At 48.6% G+C, this 18,250-nt stretch overlaps 2 protein-coding genes across 2 annotated transcripts in view; one reads left to right on the forward strand and one right to left on the reverse strand.

Moving 5' to 3' along the window:
• Positions 1-18,250, reverse strand: part of LOC113645368 (titin-like) — a 1,056,738-nt gene that overhangs the window by 779,448 nt on the left and 259,040 nt on the right. The gene's annotated exons all lie outside the window — the stretch shown is intronic.
• The window catches only part of LOC113643804 (immunoglobulin superfamily member 1-like), a 789,004-nt gene that overhangs the window by 702,464 nt on the left and 68,290 nt on the right, over positions 1-18,250 (forward strand). Inside the window, exons 16-17 of the mRNA XM_047818855.1 lie at positions 17,003-17,269; positions 17,380-17,655. Of these exons, the coding sequence (XP_047674811.1) occupies positions 17,003-17,269; positions 17,380-17,655 (543 nt within the window). The remainder of the gene's footprint in view (positions 1-17,002; positions 17,270-17,379; positions 17,656-18,250) is intronic.

Genomic DNA, 18,250 nt, shown 5'->3' on the forward strand with positions numbered 1-18,250 from the left:
GCGTGAGTGAGAGCGTGAGTGAGTGAGAGCGTGAGTGAGTGAGTGCGTGAGTGAGTGAGAGCGTGCGTGAGTGAGTGCGTGAGAGCGTGCGTGAGTGAGTGCGTGAGTGAGTGCGTGAGAGCGTGAGTGAGTGAGTGCGTGAGAGCGTGAGTGAGTGCGTGAGTGAGTGCGTGAGAGCGTGAGTGAGTGAGTGCGTGAGTGAGTGCGTGAGTGAGTGCGTGAGTGAGTGCGTGAGAGCGTGAGTGAGAGCGTGAGTGAGTGAGTGCGTGCGTGAGAGCGTGAGTGAGTGAGTGCGTGAGAGCGTGCATGAGAGCGTGCGTGAGTGAGTGCGTGAGAGCGTGCGTGAGTGAGTGCGTGAGTGAGTGCGTGAGAGCGTGAGTGAGTGAGTGCGTGAGTGAGTGCGTGAGAGCGTGAGTGAGTGAGAGCGTGAGTGAGTGCGTGAGAGTGTGCGTGAGTGCGTGAGTGAGTGCGTGAGTGAGTGCGTGAGTGCGTGAGTGAGTGAGTGCGTGAGAGCGTGAGTGAGTGAGTGCGTGAGTGAGTGAGTGCGTGAGTGAGTGCGTGAGTGCGTGAGTGAGTGAGTGCGTGAGAGCGTGCGTGAGTGAGTGCGTGAGTGAGTGCGTGAGAGCGTGAGTGAGTGAGTGCGTGAGTGAGTGCGTGAGAGCGTGAGTGAGTGAGTGCGTGAGTGAGTGCGTGAGTGAGTGCGTGAGAGCGTGAGTGAGTGAGTGCGTGAGTGAGTGCGTGAGAGCGTGCGTGAGTGAGTGCGTGAGTGAGTGCGTGAGAGCGTGAGTGAGTGAGTGCGTGAGTGAGTGCGTGAGAGCGTGCGTGAGTGCGTGAGAGCGTGAGTGAGTGAGTGCGTGAGTGAGTGCGTGAGTGAGTGCGTGAGAGCGTGAGTGAGTGAGTGCGTGAGTGAGTGCGTGAGAGCGTGAGTGAGAGCGTGAGTGAGAGCGTGAGTGAGTGAGAGCGTGCGTGAGTGAGTGCGTGAGAGCGTGCGTGAGTGAGTGCGTGAGAGCGTGAGTGAGTGCGTGAGTGAGTGCGTGAGAGCGTGAGTGAGAGCGTGAGTGAGTGCGTGAGTGAGTGCGTGAGAGCGTGAGTGAGTGCGTGAGAGCGTGAGTGAGAGCGTGAGTGAGTGAGAGCGTGAGTGAGTGCGTGAGTGAGTGCGTGAGTGAGTGAGAGCGTGCGTGAGAGCGTGAGTGAGTGAGAGCGTGCGTGAGAGCGTGAGTGAGTGAGAGCGTGCGTGAGTGAGTGCGTGAGAGCGTGCGTGAGTGAGTGCGTGAGTGAGTGCGTGAGAGCGTGAGTGAGTGCGTGAGTGAGTGCGTGAGAGCGTGAGTGAGTGCGTGAGAGCGTGAGAGCGTGAGTGAGAGCGTGAGTGAGTGAGTGAGAGCGTGAGTGAGTGAGTGCGTGAGTGAGTGCGTGAGAGCGTGAGTGAGTGCGTGAGTGAGTGCGTGAGAGCGTGAGTGAGTGCGTGAGTGAGTGAGAGCGTGCGTGAGAGCGTGAGTGAGTGAGAGCGTGCGTGAGTGAGTGCGTGAGAGCGTGCGTGAGTGAGTGCGTGAGTGAGTGCGTGAGAGCGTGAGTGAGTGCGTGAGTGAGTGCGTGAGAGCGTGAGTGAGTGCGTGAGAGCGTGAGTGAGAGCGTGAGTGAGTGAGTGAGAGCGTGCGTGAGTGAGTGCGTGAGAGCGTGCGTGAGTGAGTGCGTGAGTGAGTGCGTGAGAGCGTGAGTGAGTGAGTGCGTGAGTGAGTGAGAGCGTGAGTGAGTGAGTGAGTGAGAGCGTGCGTGAGAGCGTGAGTGAGTGAGTGCGTGAGAGTGTGCGTGAGTGCGTGAGAGCGTGAGTGAGTGAGTGCGTGAGAGCGTGAGTGAGTGAGTGCGTGAGAGCGTGCGTGAGTGAGTGCGTGAGTGAGTGCGTGAGAGCGTGAGTGAGTGAGTGCGTGAGAGCGTGCGTGAGTGAGTGCGTGAGAGCGTGAGTGAGTGAGTGCGTGAGTGAGTGAGAGCGTGAGTGAGTGAGTGCGTGCGTGAGTGAGTGAGAGCGTGAGTGAGTGAGAGCGTGCGTGAGTGAGTGCGTGAGAGCGTGCGTGAGTGAGTGCGTGAGTGAGTGCGTGAGAGTGTGCGTGAGTGAGTGCGTGAGTGAGTGCGTGAGAGCGTGCGTGAGTGAGTGCGTGAGTGAGTGCGTGAGAGTGTGCGTGAGTGAGTGCGTGAGAGCGTGCGTGAGTGAGTGCGTGAGTGAGTGCGTGAGAGCGTGAGTGAGTGAGTGCGTGAGAGCGTGAGAGCGTGAGTGAGTGAGAGCGTGCGTGAGTGAGTGCGTGAGAGCGTGCGTGAGTGAGTGCGTGAGTGAGTGCGTGAGAGTGTGCGTGAGTGAGTGCGTGAGTGAGTGCGGTGAGTGCGTGAGAGCGTGAGTGAGTGCGTGAGTGCGTGAGTGAGTGCGTGAGAGCGTGCGTGAGTGAGTGCGTGAGTGAGTGCGTGAGAGCGTGAGTGAGTGAGTGCGTGAGTGCGTGAGTGAGTGCGTGAGTGAGTGCGTGAGTGAGTGCGTGAGAGCGTGAGTGAGTGCGTGAGTGAGTGCGTGAGTGAGTGAGTGCGTGAGTGAGTGCGTGAGTGCGTGAGTGAGTGAGTGCGTGAGTGAGTGCGTGAGTGAGTGCGTGAGTGAGTGAGTGCGTGAGTGAGTGCGTGAGTGAGTGCGTGAGTGCGTGAGTGCGTGAGTGCGTGCGTGAGTGCGTGAGTGAGTGCGTGAGAGCGTGAGTGAGTGCGTGAGAGCGTGAGTGAGTGAGTGCGTGAGAGCGTGAGTGAGTGCGTGAGTGAGTGCGTGAGTGAGTGCGTGAGAGCGTGAGTGAGTGCGTGAGTGAGTGCGTGAGTGAGTGCGTGAGTGAGTGAGTGCGTGAGTGAGTGCGTGAGTGAGTGCGTGAGAGCGTGAGTGAGTGAGTGCGTGAGAGCGTGAGTGAGTGAGTGCGTGAGAGCGTGAGTGAGTGAGTGCGTGAGAGTGTGCGTGAGTGCGTGAGAGCGTGAGTGAGTGCGTGAGTGAGTGCGTGAGAGCGTGAGTGAGTGCGTGCGTGAGAGCGTGAGTGAGTGAGTGCGTGAGAGCGTGAGTGAGTGAGTGCGTGAGTGAGTGCGTGAGAGCGTGAGTGAGTGAGTGCGTGAGAGCGTGCGTGAGTGCGTGAGAGCGTGAGTGAGAGCGTGAGTGAGTGAGAGCGTGCGTGAGTGAGTGCGTGAGAGCGTGCGTGAGAGCGTGAGTGAGTGCGTGAGAGCGTGAGTGAGAGCGTGAGTGAGTGAGAGCGTGAGTGAGTGCGTGAGAGCGTGAGTGAGAGCGTGAGTGAGTGAGAGCGTGCGTGAGTGAGTGCGTGAGTGCGTGAGAGCGTGAGTGAGTGCGTGAGTGAGTGAGTGCGTGCGTGAGAGCGTGCGTGAGTGAGTGCGTGAGAGCGTGCGTGAGTGAGTGCGTGAGTGAGTGCGTGAGAGCGTGAGTGAGTGAGTGCGTGAGTGAGTGAGAGCGTGAGTGAGTGAGTGCGTGCGTGAGTGAGTGAGAGCGTGAGTGAGTGAGAGCGTGAGTGAGTGCGTGAGAGTGTGCGTGAGTGAGTGCGTGAGAGAGTGCGTGAGTGAGTGCGTGAGTGAGTGCGTGAGTGAGTGCGTGAGAGCGTGAGTGAGTGCGTGAGAGCGTGAGAGCGTGAGTGAGTGAGTGCGTGAGAGCGTGAGTGAGTGAGTGCGTGAGAGTGTGCGTGAGTGCGTGAGAGCGTGAGTGAGTGAGTGCGTGAGAGCGTGAGTGAGTGAGTGCGTGAGAGCGTGCGTGAGTGAGTGCGTGAGTGAGTGCGTGAGAGCGTGAGTGAGTGAGTGCGTGAGAGCGTGCGTGAGTGAGTGCGTGAGAGCGTGCGTGAGTGAGTGCGTGAGTGAGTGCGTGAGAGTGTGCGTGAGTGAGTGCGTGAGTGAGTGCGTGAGAGCGTGCGTGAGTGAGTGCGTGAGTGAGTGCGTGAGAGTGTGCGTGAGTGAGTGCGTGAGTGAGTGCGTGAGAGCGTGAGTGAGTGCGTGAGTGAGTGCGTGAGAGCGTGAGTGAGTGCGTGAGAGCGTGAGTGAGTGAGTGCGTGAGAGCGTGCGTGAGTGAGTGCGTGAGAGCGTGAGTGAGTGCGTGAGTGAGTGCGTGAGAGCGTGAGTGAGTGCGTGAGAGCGTGCGTGAGTGAGTGCGTGAGAGCGTGAGTGAGTGCGTGAGTGAGTGCGTGAGAGCGTGAGTGAGTGCGTGAGTGAGTGCGTGAGAGCGTGAGTGAGTGCGTGAGAGCGTGAGTGAGAGCGTGAGTGCGTGAGTGAGTGCGTGAGAGCGTGAGTGAGAGCGTGAGTGAGTGAGAGCGTGCGTGAGTGAGTGCGTGAGAGCGTGCGTGAGTGAGTGCGTGAGTGAGTGCGTGAGAGCGTGAGTGAGTGCGTGAGAGCGTGAGTGAGAGCGTGAGTGAGTGCGTGAGAGCGTGAGTGAGTGCGTGAGAGCGTGAGTGAGAGCGTGAGTGCGTGAGTGAGTGCGTGAGAGCGTGCGTGAGTGAGTGCGTGAGTGAGTGCGTGAGAGCGTGAGTGAGTGCGTGAGTGAGTGAGTGAGAGCGTGAGTGAGTGAGTGCGTGAGTGAGTGCGTGAGAGCGTGAGTGAGTGCGTGAGTGAGTGCGTGAGTGAGTGCGTGAGTGAGTGCGTGAGTGAGTGCGTGAGAGCGTGAGTGAGTGCGTGAGAGCGTGAGTGAGTGCGTGAGAGCGTGAGTGAGTGAGTGCGTGAGAGCGTGAGTGAGTGCGTGAGAGCGTGCGTGAGTGAGTGCGTGAGTGAGTGCGTGAGAGCGTGAGTGAGTGAGTGCGTGAGTGCGTGAGTGAGAGCGTGAGAGCGTGAGTGAGAGCGTGAGTGAGTGCGTGAGAGAGTGCGTGAGAGAGTGCGTGAGTGTGTGAGAGCGTGAGAGCGTGAGTGCGTGAGAGCGTGAGAGAGTGCGTGAGAGAGTGCGTGAGAGCGTGCGTGAGTGAGTGCGTGAGAGCGTGCGTGAGTGAGTGCGTGAGTGAGTGCGTGAGAGCGTGAGTGAGTGAGTGCGTGAGTGAGTGAGAGCGTGAGTGAGTGAGAGCGTGCGTGAGTGAGTGCGTGAGAGTGTGCGTGAGTGAGTGCGTGAGAGTGTGCGTGAGTGAGTGCGTGAGAGTGTGCGTGAGTGAGTGCGTGAGTGAGTGCGTGAGAGCGTGAGTGAGTGAGTGCGTGAGAGCGTGCGTGAGTGAGTGCGTGAGTGAGTGAGAGCGTGAGTGAGTGAGAGCGTGCGTGAGTGAGTGCGTGAGTGAGTGAGTGAGAGCGTGAGTGAGTGCGTGAGTGAGTGCGTGAGTGAGTGCGTGAGAGCGTGAGTGAGTGCGTGAGTGAGTGCGTGAGTGAGTGCGTGAGAGCGTGAGTGAGTGAGTGCGTGAGTGAGTGAGAGCGTGAGTGAGTGAGTGCGTGCGTGAGTGAGTGAGAGCGTGAGTGAGTGAGAGCGTGAGAGTGTGCGTGAGTGAGTGCGTGAGTGAGTGCGTGAGTGAGTGCGTGAGAGCGTGAGTGAGTGCGTGAGAGCGTGAGTGAGTGAGTGCGTGAGAGCGTGAGTGAGTGAGTGCGTGAGAGCGTGAGAGCGTGAGTGAGTGAGTGCGTGAGAGCGTGAGTGAGTGAGTGCGTGAGAGCGTGCGTGAGTGAGTGCGTGAGAGCGTGCGTGAGAGCGTGAGTGAGTGCGTGAGAGCGTGAGTGAGTGAGTGCGTGAGTGAGTGAGTGCGTGAGAGCGTGAGTGAGTGAGTGCGTGAGAGCGTGCGTGAGTGAGTGCGTGAGTGAGTGCGTGAGAGCGTGAGTGAGTGCGTGAGAGCGTGAGTGAGAGCGTGAGTGAGTGCGTGAGAGCGTGAGTGAGAGCGTGAGTGAGTGAGTGCGTGAGTGAGTGCGTAAGAGCGTGAGTGAGTGCGTGAGAGCGTGAGTGAGAGCGTGAGTGAGTGAGTGCGTGAGTGAGTGCGTGAGAGCGTGCGTGAGTGAGTGCGTGAGAGCGTGAGTGAGTGCGTGAGTGAGTGCGTGAGTGAGTGAGTGCGTGCGTGAGAGCGTGCGTGAGTGAGTGCGTGAGAGCGTGAGTGTGTGAGAGCGTGCGTGAGTGCGTGCGTGAGTGAGAGTGTGAGAGCATGAGAATGTGAGAGCGTAAGTGTGTGAGAGCGTGAGTGCGTGAGAGCGTGAGTGCGTGAGAGCGTGAGTGCGTGAGAGCGTGAGTGAGTGCGTGAGAGCGTGAGTGCGTGCGTGAGTGAGTGCGTGAGAGCGTGAGTGAGAGCGTGAGTGAGTGAGTGCGTGAGTGAGTGCGTGAGAGCGTGAGTGAGAGCGTGAGTGAGTGAGTGCGTGAGTGAGTGCGTGAGAGCGTGAGTGAGAGCGTGAGTGAGTGAGTGCGTGCGTGAGAGCGTGAGTGAGTGAGAGCGTGCGTGAGTGAGTGCGTGAGAGCGTGCGTGAGTGAGTGCGTGAGTGAGTGCGTGAGAGCGTGAGTGAGTGAGTGCGTGAGTGAGTGAGAGCGTGAGTGAGTGAGTGCGTGCGTGAGTGAGTGAGAGCGTGAGTGAGTGAGAGCGTGAGAGTGTGCGTGAGTGAGTGCGTGAGTGAGTGCGTGAGTGAGTGCGTGAGTGAGTGCGTGAGAGCGTGAGTGAGTGAGTGCGTGAGAGCGTGCGTGAGTGAGTGCGTGAGTGAGTGCGTGAGAGCGTGAGTGAGTGCGTGAGAGCGTGAGTGAGTGAGTGCGTGAGTGAGTGAGTGCGTGAGAGCGTGAGTGAGTGCGTGAGAGCGTGAGTGAGTGAGTGCGTGAGAGCGTGAGTGAGTGAGTGCGTGAGAGTGTGCGTGAGTGCGTGAGAGCGTGAGTGAGTGAGTGCGTGAGAGCGTGAGTGAGTGAGTGCGTGAGAGCGTGCGTGAGTGAGTGCGTGAGTGAGTGCGTGAGAGCGTGAGTGAGTGAGTGCGTGAGAGCGTGCGTGAGTGAGTGCGTGAGTGAGTGCGTGAGAGCGTGAGTGAGTGCGTGAGAGCGTGAGTGAGTGAGTGCGTGAGTGAGTGAGTGCGTGAGAGCGTGAGTGAGTGAGTGCGTGAGAGCGTGCGTGAGTGAGTGCGTGAGTGAGTGCGTGAGAGCGTGAGTGAGTGAGTGCGTGAGAGCGTGCGTGAGTGAGTGCGTGAGTGAGTGCGTGAGAGCGTGAGTGAGTGCGTGAGTGAGTGCGTGAGAGCGTGAGAGCGTGAGTGAGTGAGAGCGTGAGTGAGTGAGTGCGTGCGTGAGAGCGTGCGTGAGTGAGTGCGTGAGAGCGTGCGTGAGTGAGTGCGTGAGTGAGTGCGTGAGAGCGTGAGTGAGTGAGTGCGTGAGTGAGTGAGAGCGTGAGTGAGTGAGTGCGTGAGAGCGTGCGTGAGTGAGTGCGTGAGTGAGTGCGTGCGTGCGTGAGTGAGTGAGAGCGTGAGTGCGTGAGAGTGTGCGTGAGTGAGTGCGTGAGAGTGTGCGTGAGTGAGTGCGTGAGAGTGTGCGTGAGTGAGTGCGTGAGTGAGTGCGTGAGTGAGTGCGTGAGAGCGTGAGTGAGTGAGTGCGTGAGAGCGTGCGTGAGTGAGTGCGTGAGTGAGTGAGAGCGTGAGTGAGTGAGAGCGTGCGTGAGTGAGTGCGTGAGTGAGTGAGTGAGAGCGTGAGTGAGTGCGTGAGTGAGTGCGTGAGTGAGTGCGTGAGTGAGTGCGTGAGAGCGTGAGTGAGTGAGTGCGTGAGTGAGTGAGAGCGTGAGTGAGTGAGTGCGTGCGTGAGTGAGTGAGAGCGTGAGTGAGTGAGAGCGTGAGAGTGTGCGTGAGTGAGTGCGTGAGTGAGTGCGTGAGTGAGTGCGTGAGAGCGTGAGTGAGTGCGTGAGAGCGTGAGTGAGTGAGTGCGTGAGAGCGTGAGTGAGTGAGTGCGTGAGAGCGTGAGTGAGTGAGTGCGTGAGAGCGTGAGTGAGTGAGTGCGTGAGAGCGTGCGTGAGTGAGTGCGTGAGTGAGTGCGTGAGAGCGTGAGTGAGTGAGTGCGTGAGAGCGTGCGTGAGTGAGTGCGTGAGTGAGTGCGTGAGAGCGTGAGTGAGTGCGTGAGAGCGTGAGTGAGTGAGTGCGTGAGTGAGTGAGTGCGTGAGAGCGTGAGTGAGTGAGTGCGTGAGAGCGTGCGTGAGTGAGTGCGTGAGTGAGTGCGTGAGAGCGTGAGTGAGTGAGTGCGTGAGAGCGTGCGTGAGTGAGTGCGTGAGTGAGTGCGTGAGAGCGTGAGTGAGTGCGTGAGTGAGTGCGTGAGAGCGTGAGAGCGTGAGTGAGTGAGAGCGTGAGTGAGTGAGTGCGTGCGTGAGAGCGTGCGTGAGTGAGTGCGTGAGAGCGTGCGTGAGTGAGTGCGTGAGAGCGTGCGTGAGTGAGTGCGTGAGTGAGTGCGTGAGAGCGTGAGTGAGTGAGTGCGTGAGTGAGTGAGAGCGTGAGTGAGTGAGTGCGTGCGTGAGTGAGTGAGAGCGTGAGTGAGTGAGAGCGTGCGTGAGTGAGTGCGTGAGAGCGTGCGTGAGTGAGTGCGTGAGTGAGTGCGTGAGAGTGTGCGTGAGTGAGTGCGTGAGAGTGTGCGTGAGTGAGTGCGTGAGTGAGTGCGTGAGTGAGTGCGTGAGAGCGTGAGTGAGTGAGTGCGTGAGAGCGTGCGTGAGTGAGTGCGTGAGTGAGTGAGAGCGTGAGTGAGTGAGAGCGTGCGTGAGTGAGTGCGTGAGAGTGTGCGTGAGTGCGTGAGTGAGTGCGTGAGTGAGTGCGTGAGTGAGTGCGTGAGAGTGTGCGTGAGTGAGTGCGTGAGAGTGTGCGTGAGTGAGTGCGTGAGTGAGTGCGTGAGAGCGTGAGTGAGTGAGTGCGTGAGTGAGTGCGTGAGAGCGTGAGTGAGTGCGTGAGAGCGTGAGTGAGTGCGTGAGAGCGTGAGTGAGTGCGTGAGAGCGTGCGTGAGTGAGTGCGTGAGTGAGTGCGTGAGAGTGTGAGTGAGAGCGTGAGAGCGTGAGTGAGTGCGTGAGTGAGTGCGTGAGAGCGTGAGTGAGTGCGTGAGTGAGTGAGAGCGTGCGTGAGTGAGTGCGTGAGAGTGTGCGTGAGTGAGTGCGTGAGTGAGTGCGTGAGAGCGTGCGTGAGTGCGTGAGTGAGTGCGTGAGTGAGTGCGTGAGAGCGTGCGTGAGAGCGTGAGTGAGAGCGTGAGAGCGTGAGTGAGTGCGTGAGTGAGTGCGTGAGAGCGTGAGTGAGAGCGTGAGTGAGTGCGTGAGTGAGTGCGTGAGTGCGTGAGTGAGTGCGTGAGTGAGTGCGTGAGTGAGTGAGTGAGTGCGTGAGTGAGTGCGTGAGAGCGTGAGTGAGTGCGTGAGTGAGTGCGTGAGTGAGTGCGTGAGTGCGTGAGTGAGTGAGTGAGAGCGTGAGTGAGTGCGTGAGTGAGTGAGTGCGTGAGAGCGTGAGTGAGTGAGTGAGTGAGTGCGTGAGTGAGTGCGTGAGTGAGTGCGTGAGTGAGTGCGTGAGAGCGTGAGTGAGTGCGTGAGTGAGTGCGTGAGTGAGTGAGTGCGTGAGTGAGTGCGTGAGAGCGTGAGTGAGTGCGTGAGTGAGTGCGCGAGTGAGTGCATGAGATAGTGAGTGAGTGAGTGAGTGAGATAGTGAGTGAGTGCGTGAGAGCTTGACATAGTGAGTGAGTGAGTGCGTGAGAGCGTGACAGTGAGTGAGTGACTGAGTGAGTGGGTGACAGTGAGTGAGTGAGTGAGTGAGTGAGTGAGTGCGTGAGTGAGTGAGTGCGTGAGTGAGTGCGTGAGAGCGTAAGTGAGTGCGTGAGAGCGTGAGTGAGTGCGTGAGAGCGTGAGTGAGTGCGTGAGAGCGTAAGTGAGTGCGTGAGAGCGTGAGTGAGTGCGTGAGAGCGTGAGTGAGTGCGTGAGAGCGTGACATAGTGAGTGAGTGAGTGAGTGAGTGACATAGTGAGTGAGTGACATAGTGAGTGAGTGGGTGACATAGTGAGTGAGTGACATAGTGAGTGAGTGACATAGTGAGTGAATGAATAAACAAAACAGGGTTAACAGATAAAAAATATTAACCGATATCAGAATCCTTGATTTCACACATCTTCACATTCAAATGGAAAGCAGAACCACCCCGTCACATTCCTTACCACCCCGTCACATTCCTTACCACCCCGTCACATTCCTTACCACCCCGTCACATTCCTTACCACCCCGTCACATTCCTTACCACCCCGTCACATTCCGTACCACCCCGTCACATTCCTTACCACCCCGTCACATTCCTTACCACCACGTCACATTCCTTACCACCCCGTCACATTCCTTACCACCCCGTCACATTCCTTACCACCACGTCACATTCCTTACCACCACGTCACATTCCTTACCACCACGTCACATTCCTTACCACCCCGTCACATTCCTTACCACCCCGTCACATTCCTTACCACCACGTCACATTCCTTACCACCCCGTCACATTCCTTACCACCCCGTCACATTCCTTACCACCCCGTCACATTCCTTACCACCACGTCACATTCCTTACCACCACGTCACATTCCTTACCACCCCGTCACATTCCTTACCACCCCGTCACATTCCTTACCACCACGTCACATTCCTTACCACCCCGTCACATTCCTTACCACCACGTCACATTCCTTACCACCACGTCACATTCCTTACCACCCCGTCACATTCCTTACCACCCCGTCACATTCCTTACCACCACGTCACATTCCTTACCACCCCGTCACATTCCTTACCACCATGTCACATTCCTTACCACCACGTCACATTCCTTACCACCACGTCACATTCCTTACCACCACGTCACATTCCTTACCACCCCGTCACATTCCTTACCACCACGTCACATTCCTTACCACCCCGTCACATTCCTTACCACCACGTCACAATAAAACATGTGACGGGGTGGTATGTGACGGGGTGGTAAATATCATCCCAAAATGGCCGCATGGAATGTAGAGGAATGTCTTGTACTTGCCTGTTTTTGTTCTTGGCAGCAAAAAGGCTCCAATGATGTCACTTCTGCTTTGTGATGTCATTTAATGCAACAGTAGATTATTTACTGATAAAACAAGTTAGTGTGACGGGGTGGTAAATCAAATTGAAGGATGTACACAAATCATAAAATATTTACAAAAAAAAGGTTTATTTTGAATAAAATATATATTATGTGAAAAGGGACACAAATATAATTCTGAAAATAACATATTTTTTAAAAATACATAACTTATTTGGTGATATTTTAGATGCAAATGTCATGTTGGTCAACATGGACATGTGAAAATGGCTATGTACTAATGCAAAATTATTAAAAATAGTATGTTATTCTTTAAGAAGTGTTTTTATTATACATCATGTTAACAAGAACACTTCAATAAATAACTTTATAGCTCTTCAGCTAATTCTGGCACATTTACATTTTGAGTGTAAGCAAAAAATGTTGACTGATGTGCATTGTCCCTTTCAAATAAATAAATAAATAAAAAGCTTTGTAAGCACATTTTGGGACATTTTTGTGCCTTATGCATCTCATCAAATGTTGCGGACCCAAATGGCACCCGTTTCGTAGAATGACTCTTTTATTGTGGTGAGAAAACAATCTAACCCAATGGAGCAACCTGCCAACCACAGCAATGCATAAAGCGAACTGTGTCACTTTACCTAGCATGTTTGGTTAGCTAACAGCAGGCGTCATGAATAGTGTGTTACTGTATCTGGTAGATCTTCAGTGACAAAGAATTCTGTACATGAGCTTCTGATCTTCTCTCTGTCTGAGCTCTTACTGTCACTGCTCTGACATTATGCTTTGTACTGTAACCATTCTGAGAAGTACAGGAGGTTATACATTGTACCAGGAGGACAAAACATGTTGTCTGAGCTCTGACCTCATGTCTGGTAGTTATCAGCAAGATAAACTGAAATTATATATTGGCAATCTAATCCGTGTGTGTTTCCATTCAGTAAAGTCAATTCAATTCAAAAACAATTTATACTCAGTCGTTCAATCTGTATCTTTTATGTTCAGTTTCTTGTTCACTTGCTGACATTCAGAATTTCTGCAGATGTCTCGTCTTATTAAGATAAACAGGATTATTAAACACAAAGTATTTCAGACAATAAATTGTGTTGAAGATACAGTCTGTACAGAATCCTGATTATTTTTAGGTCTGAGTCTGTATTAAAATTGTGATCTACATTTACTTCATCAGTGGTGATTGTTGTCTGACAGAGTTTCATCATTTACATGTGAGCTGATATACTGTATCTACACTCTGAATGGTTATCTACAGAATAGAAACAGTAATGATTTGTTTGTTTCTTACAGAGAGTCCTAAACCTACAGTGACTATAAACCCTGATACTCAGGTGTTCATAGGAGAGACTGTGACTTTCAGGTGTGATGTAAAGGAAGGAAGAGACAATGAGTACGCCTGGTTTAGGAACAGTTACCGATTCTACCCAAATCCCCCAAAAAAGGAGTTCAGCATCAGTTCTGTTACAGTCTCAGATCGTGGTCAATACACCTGCAGAGGGACGAGGACAAGTGACTCTCAGATGTCAAAGAAGAGTGATTCTGTTACACTCTCTGTATCAGGTGAGTCTGTTAATGAATGTTATAACTTTTTTATAAAAAGTCTCACTAGTTTTAGATTTTGTTCCAGTTTGTATCATATACAAAAAAGTCTCATTATTATGATTTTACAACTATATTTTTTTCCTATATTTCATATTTTTAAGTAACTGATGCTTTTGATCTATAATCACTACAAAATATTAGATATTCTGATGCTGTGACATTTTTCCTGGGCTATTACTTAAATTGTTAAAAAGAAACCTGACATTTACGAGCCACACATAATTCTTCACCTAATATTTCATCTGAATCTGTTATGATTTTATTTGAAAATTTATTTCAATGTTTCAATGGTGCAGATTATCAGAAAAGATTTAAATGATTGAATGAGATTTTAAAACAACACTAATGTCTGCAGAATGGCTCAGGATTTAAGACGCAATTTATAAACATCATCAAAAGCAAATTAACAGTTTGATCATCATTTTAATTCTATTTATTCAATGTACTGCATATAAACTATGTAAAAAAGTAACAACAATGCAATTACATGTTTAACAAATAAAGTGAGATCTGTCTCTCCCAGGAGAATTAGAACTTAAATATCTGTGTGTACAGTTATTACACTATTATATTATAAAGGATTTTCTCCACTTATTTGAAAGTGAAATATCAAACATCAAATCATTTAAAGAAATCAATAATGGACAAAGTAGAGCATCAAATAAATATACAGAATATCAGCCACTGAATTAATCAGACAAGAACCCCCCAGTCACTGGATTAGAGTTATCCCTGTGGAGGATCTGTAGATGTCTGCCTTTGCAGATTCTGAAGACTTCTTCAGGTTACACTGAGCCACTTTGTGTGCACATCTGCAGCAGCAGCAGTGGTATTTTTACTGGATCCACTCTGTTATCTGTTGTTTGCTGAAGGACTTGAAGGTAGCATACAGACTGAAATATCACCTTTGTCACAGTATGGCTTTCCCTCACTCTGGCTTCTGATCTTCTCTCTGTCTGAACTCTTACTGTCACTGCTCTGACATTATGCTTTGTACTGTAACCATTCTGAGAAGTACAGGAGGTTATACATTGCACCAGGAGGACAAAACATGTCGTCTGAGCTCTGACCTCATGTCTGGTAGTTATCAGCAAGTTAAACTGAAATTATATATTGGCAATGAACATCACAGTGCCACATGTACCATTCAAATATAAACTTAATGTAATCATCAGAATCACAGCATAGTAGGAATAAACATAAAAAAGATATAAGCAATGTAAATAAACATTACATACTATTACAAACTAATTAAAGTTCTTGATTCCATACAAGCTTTGCTGAGCGTAAATATTTTCAACAGATATGTGTGTGAGAAAGACTGTTAAAAAGCTGACTGTGTGTGTGTGTGACTGGAAATGGTAGAGTCTTGTTAAATGTCCTATAACTGTGTGTGAATTCTGGGAAGTGGAAGATGTATGTTGGGAGTTGGATTTCCGATTGATGGCAACAGGAGGAACTGAAGAAGAAGCGGTCTGATAGGGATGTCTGGGTACTAAACCGGCTCATATACAAAAACCTAAAGCCACATCTACCCAGTTCACTGCAGAGTTAAATGTGCACCTCGACTCTTGTGGTTACACAAAAACTGTTCTAGAGCACCAGGGTTGTTAGCGCTGACTGGACTGTTGTGTGCCCAGTGTGAAGCACAGAGGCGGATCAGTGATGGTTTGGGCTGCAATATAATGCATTTCCTTACGCCCGTTACCTGTGCTAGATGGCAGTGTCACTGCCCAGGTCTACCAAAACATTGTAAAGGATCATGTGTACCCAATGGTTCAAACATTGTACCCTGAAGTTGCTGCAGTGTATCAGGATGATTATGCACCAATACACACAACAAGACTGTTGAGAGTGATCTGATGAACATGAAAGTGAAGTGTATCATCTCTCAAGGCCTGCACAGTCACCAGATCTTTATATTATTGTGCGGTTATATGGAAGAGTGAGTCAGGAAACATTTTTCTATACCAGCATCACATGATGACCTGGCCAGTGCTCTGCAAAATAAATGGTTAATAATTCCTCTGGCTACTTTGTAGGACTTGTATCAGTCATTGCGAAGATGAATTGATGCTGTATTGGCTGCGAAAGGAGGCCTTACACCATGCTAATAAATTATTGTGTGGTCTAAAACCAGGGGTTTTGTTTCATTGTACAACCCCTGTAGGATAGTTGGTCATGAGAATAGTTTATTTACTGTATGTAGTTATTTGCTGTTTGTTTGTGTGTCTGTTACTTAGCCTGTTTCTGTGTATTGTTATTTATTGCTTCAAGACCTATTTGCAGTTTACAATAACCTTGTTCACAGAAATATTATTTCATTCTATTACTCCTGTGAAATAATTGTACATATTCACAGATGAGGCATAATGAGAGATTGGTGGACTTTATGTGAATAAGATACACTGGGAAATGCAGACCTTAACTTAGGTCTTAATTTTTATTATATTCACCCATAAAAATAAATTGGTCTAGAGAAGAGAGAGACTGAAGGTCTATTATGTGATATTATAGAGATGATTACTTTAGTAAAGACTTCACTTCCTGAACTGATTTATTTATAACAGAAACCCATGAACTCACATCAAACCTTAAAGGAGATGTACTAACAGGAAACTCAGTGACTCTGAGTATAGACACATTTACTTTATCAGTAGTGACAGAGTTAAATCATTTATATGTGAGCAGATATACAGTCCTAAATCTAGTCCTTATATGTATTCTGTATTTAATTTAAAAATGTCATTACTTGTTTAATAAAAGTAAAATTAAATTATATTTGGAAACAATAATGATTTTTGTATCTTACCAACAGTCTTAAACCTGTGGTGACTATAAAGCTTGATATATTCATTTTTATTTTATTATTATTTTTAATTTATGTAACTTTTTTTAAGATGTAATAAAATATATTTAATATAAGATAAATTCAGTGGAAGTGTTTAATAGAAGTGACATGACTTCATTCCTGTGACATCATTTAAGAGCTGTGGTCAGAAGTTTTATTGATTATTTGATTTAACCTTTATTTAACAAGGTAAAATCTCACTGAGATTAAAAATCCCATTTTCAAGAGACCTGGGCAAGACATCAGCATGCCAAATTTCAACAAGCAAAACAGACAAGCAGTTATACAACAGAGTTAGCATAGCATCCAAAAACGAGGGCTGTCAAGTGTCACACATTGAAAGTGACAGTCACGCATTTCGGTCTTTTGTCACGCTCTCCCGCCACACATGGTATTTCTCACTAAACTTACTGTTTTATGCCGCAGCTCCCAAAATGTATCAGTCCGCACCGCTGTCTCTATGAACCCGGGCAGGAAACAAGTGCATCTCCCCTGGAGTTCTAAGTCGAGCCTGTCACTTATCAGCCACTCAAAAAAAGAGACTACACAATAGCCAATCAGAAAATAGCACTATTGTATCTGGGTAAGATTTAATGCAACAACCAATAAAAAAAGGCCTATCCTGGATTTGTTCACCATCACTCTGAGCACAGAGTAAGTCATGATCTCCTGTTTTAATGTTACAACAAATTCACAACTTGTTTGACACAAACAATGACATTGTGACTGCTGTTAGAGACGTTTCCCAGATAATCAGTTTTTCATGAGTGTCTGTAACAGCCAACAGTTTTACAGCCTGTTCACTGACAACACCTGCTCAGAACAAGTAGTCTAGGTCAGTGATCCTCAAACTGGGGGCCCTGAAATGGTGCCAGGGGCCCCGGCTTTATGACATTTTATAAAATAATGAATTTATAATAAATTCTGTGTAATTAAATCTCTAAAAAAGTACACTACACTGTATAATGTAATATGTTTTAATTTAAATATTAAGTATTAGTGTTTTATGTCATAATTTTTTATGTCACTCTTGCCTGTCTTCAAAACTTGAGAGCCCTGCAAAACATTGACCTGAAAATGTAGATATTTACAGAAAGATTTATTATTTAAATTATTACAAATATTTTAAATGAATGACAATTTTTCTTTACCTAATTGTTATAGTGATTTTAAACTTTCATGACTTTGATTTTACAGTGAACAGTTAAATGGCTGAATAAGATTTTTCTTTTTTTAAAGGAAAGAAAAAAGAAAAGAAAAAGACATTAATGTGTGTAATGTGGTTCAGAATTTGAATAAACTTATAAAAGATGTGAAATTCACTGGGGCAATTCAATGACGTTTATATATCAGTTTAATGTTTATTTTTTTATTTTTAAACACAGTGTGGAAACTTTACAAATAAAAAAACTCAATTAAGAAATTTTCCCATTGTGGGACGAATAAAGGTACATCTTATCTTATAAACACTGTAACTAATTTCTTAATTAGGTACAGAGATTAAATTATTGATTATGTTGTAAAAGTGAATCAAATACATCTCTTCATCATTTTATATCAACAGGAAAACCCAAACCGACTGTGACTGTGACTCCTCAGAACTCCGTCTACACTGGAGACAATGTTACTCTGAGCTGTAATCTGGTGTCCACTGGATGGACTTTCTTCTGGTACAAAGGACCGACATGGACTCCCCTGTCCCCTGGAGGTGCAGACACCAACACACACACTGTGACAGTCTTTAAAACAGGACGAGTAAATTACTACTGTAGAGCACACAGAGGAAACTACGACTCAGATTGGAGTGTACCAGGCACAATTACAGTGACAGGTGTGTCATGTTTTCTACTTTTACACTACAGGTTTAATGTTAGGAAGACAATGAAAACCTAATTATTTTATTGTTTTAATAATTATTGTAATATTGTGATCTTTCTATAGCAAGACCAAAACCTAAAGTGAAAGTACAGCCAGCTGAAAATGGCTTTGTGTATAGTGGAGAAACTGTCACTTTCTCATGTGAGATAAAGCCTGGAGGATCCTGGGAGTATCACTGGTTCAGGGATAATAATGAACTCAGAGATGCTAAAGGAAAGAACATCTACATAATCAGTGGTGTAGAAGAGTCTCATGAAGGTGTTTACACATGTAAAGGAACACAGTCATCAGACCCACAATACACAGAGACTAGTGATGCTGTTACACTGACTGTATCAGGTGAGTGTGTTTTATGTCACATTGTCTTTCTGTAACAGTAAAAAAAGTGTATTTTGTATAGAACTGCTATAAACATGTATTTTATACACACATAATGTTTATTTGTAAATTTGTCTGAGAAACACACAGTATGTTAGAAGCTCTGATTCCTGCCAAGAGTTCAGTTTTGTAAATCATCTTATTTACGTCTTAAATCATTTACTGATAATAAACCACATGAATAGAAGATTCACATCATGTAGTGACAAACTATTTCTCAAATGTTTACTCTGTATCTTAGTTTCTTATTATTATTGTAACTAGGCTATACTAATAAAATAACATAACATTAAGAAAAGATGTAGGTCTAATTATTGTTTTTCTGAGATCAGTAACATCACAGAGACAAAAACAATGCTTTACATTTTAAATCTGATTAATGCAGTAAAGATTACTTTTTGTGTTTGTTCTCTAACAGAAAACCCTCAAACTGAACTCACAACTGTATAAGATGTGTAAATATAATATATTATAAAAGTTACTCAAGTAAATTCAGTAAAAGTGTTTGATAGAAATGACATGACTTCATTCATGTTTCATCGTACATGGGGAATCA

This window comes from Tachysurus fulvidraco, chromosome 1 (genome assembly GCF_022655615.1).
Source record: "Tachysurus fulvidraco isolate hzauxx_2018 chromosome 1, HZAU_PFXX_2.0, whole genome shotgun sequence".
NCBI classification, from domain to species: Eukaryota; Metazoa; Chordata; class Actinopteri; order Siluriformes; family Bagridae; genus Tachysurus; species Tachysurus fulvidraco.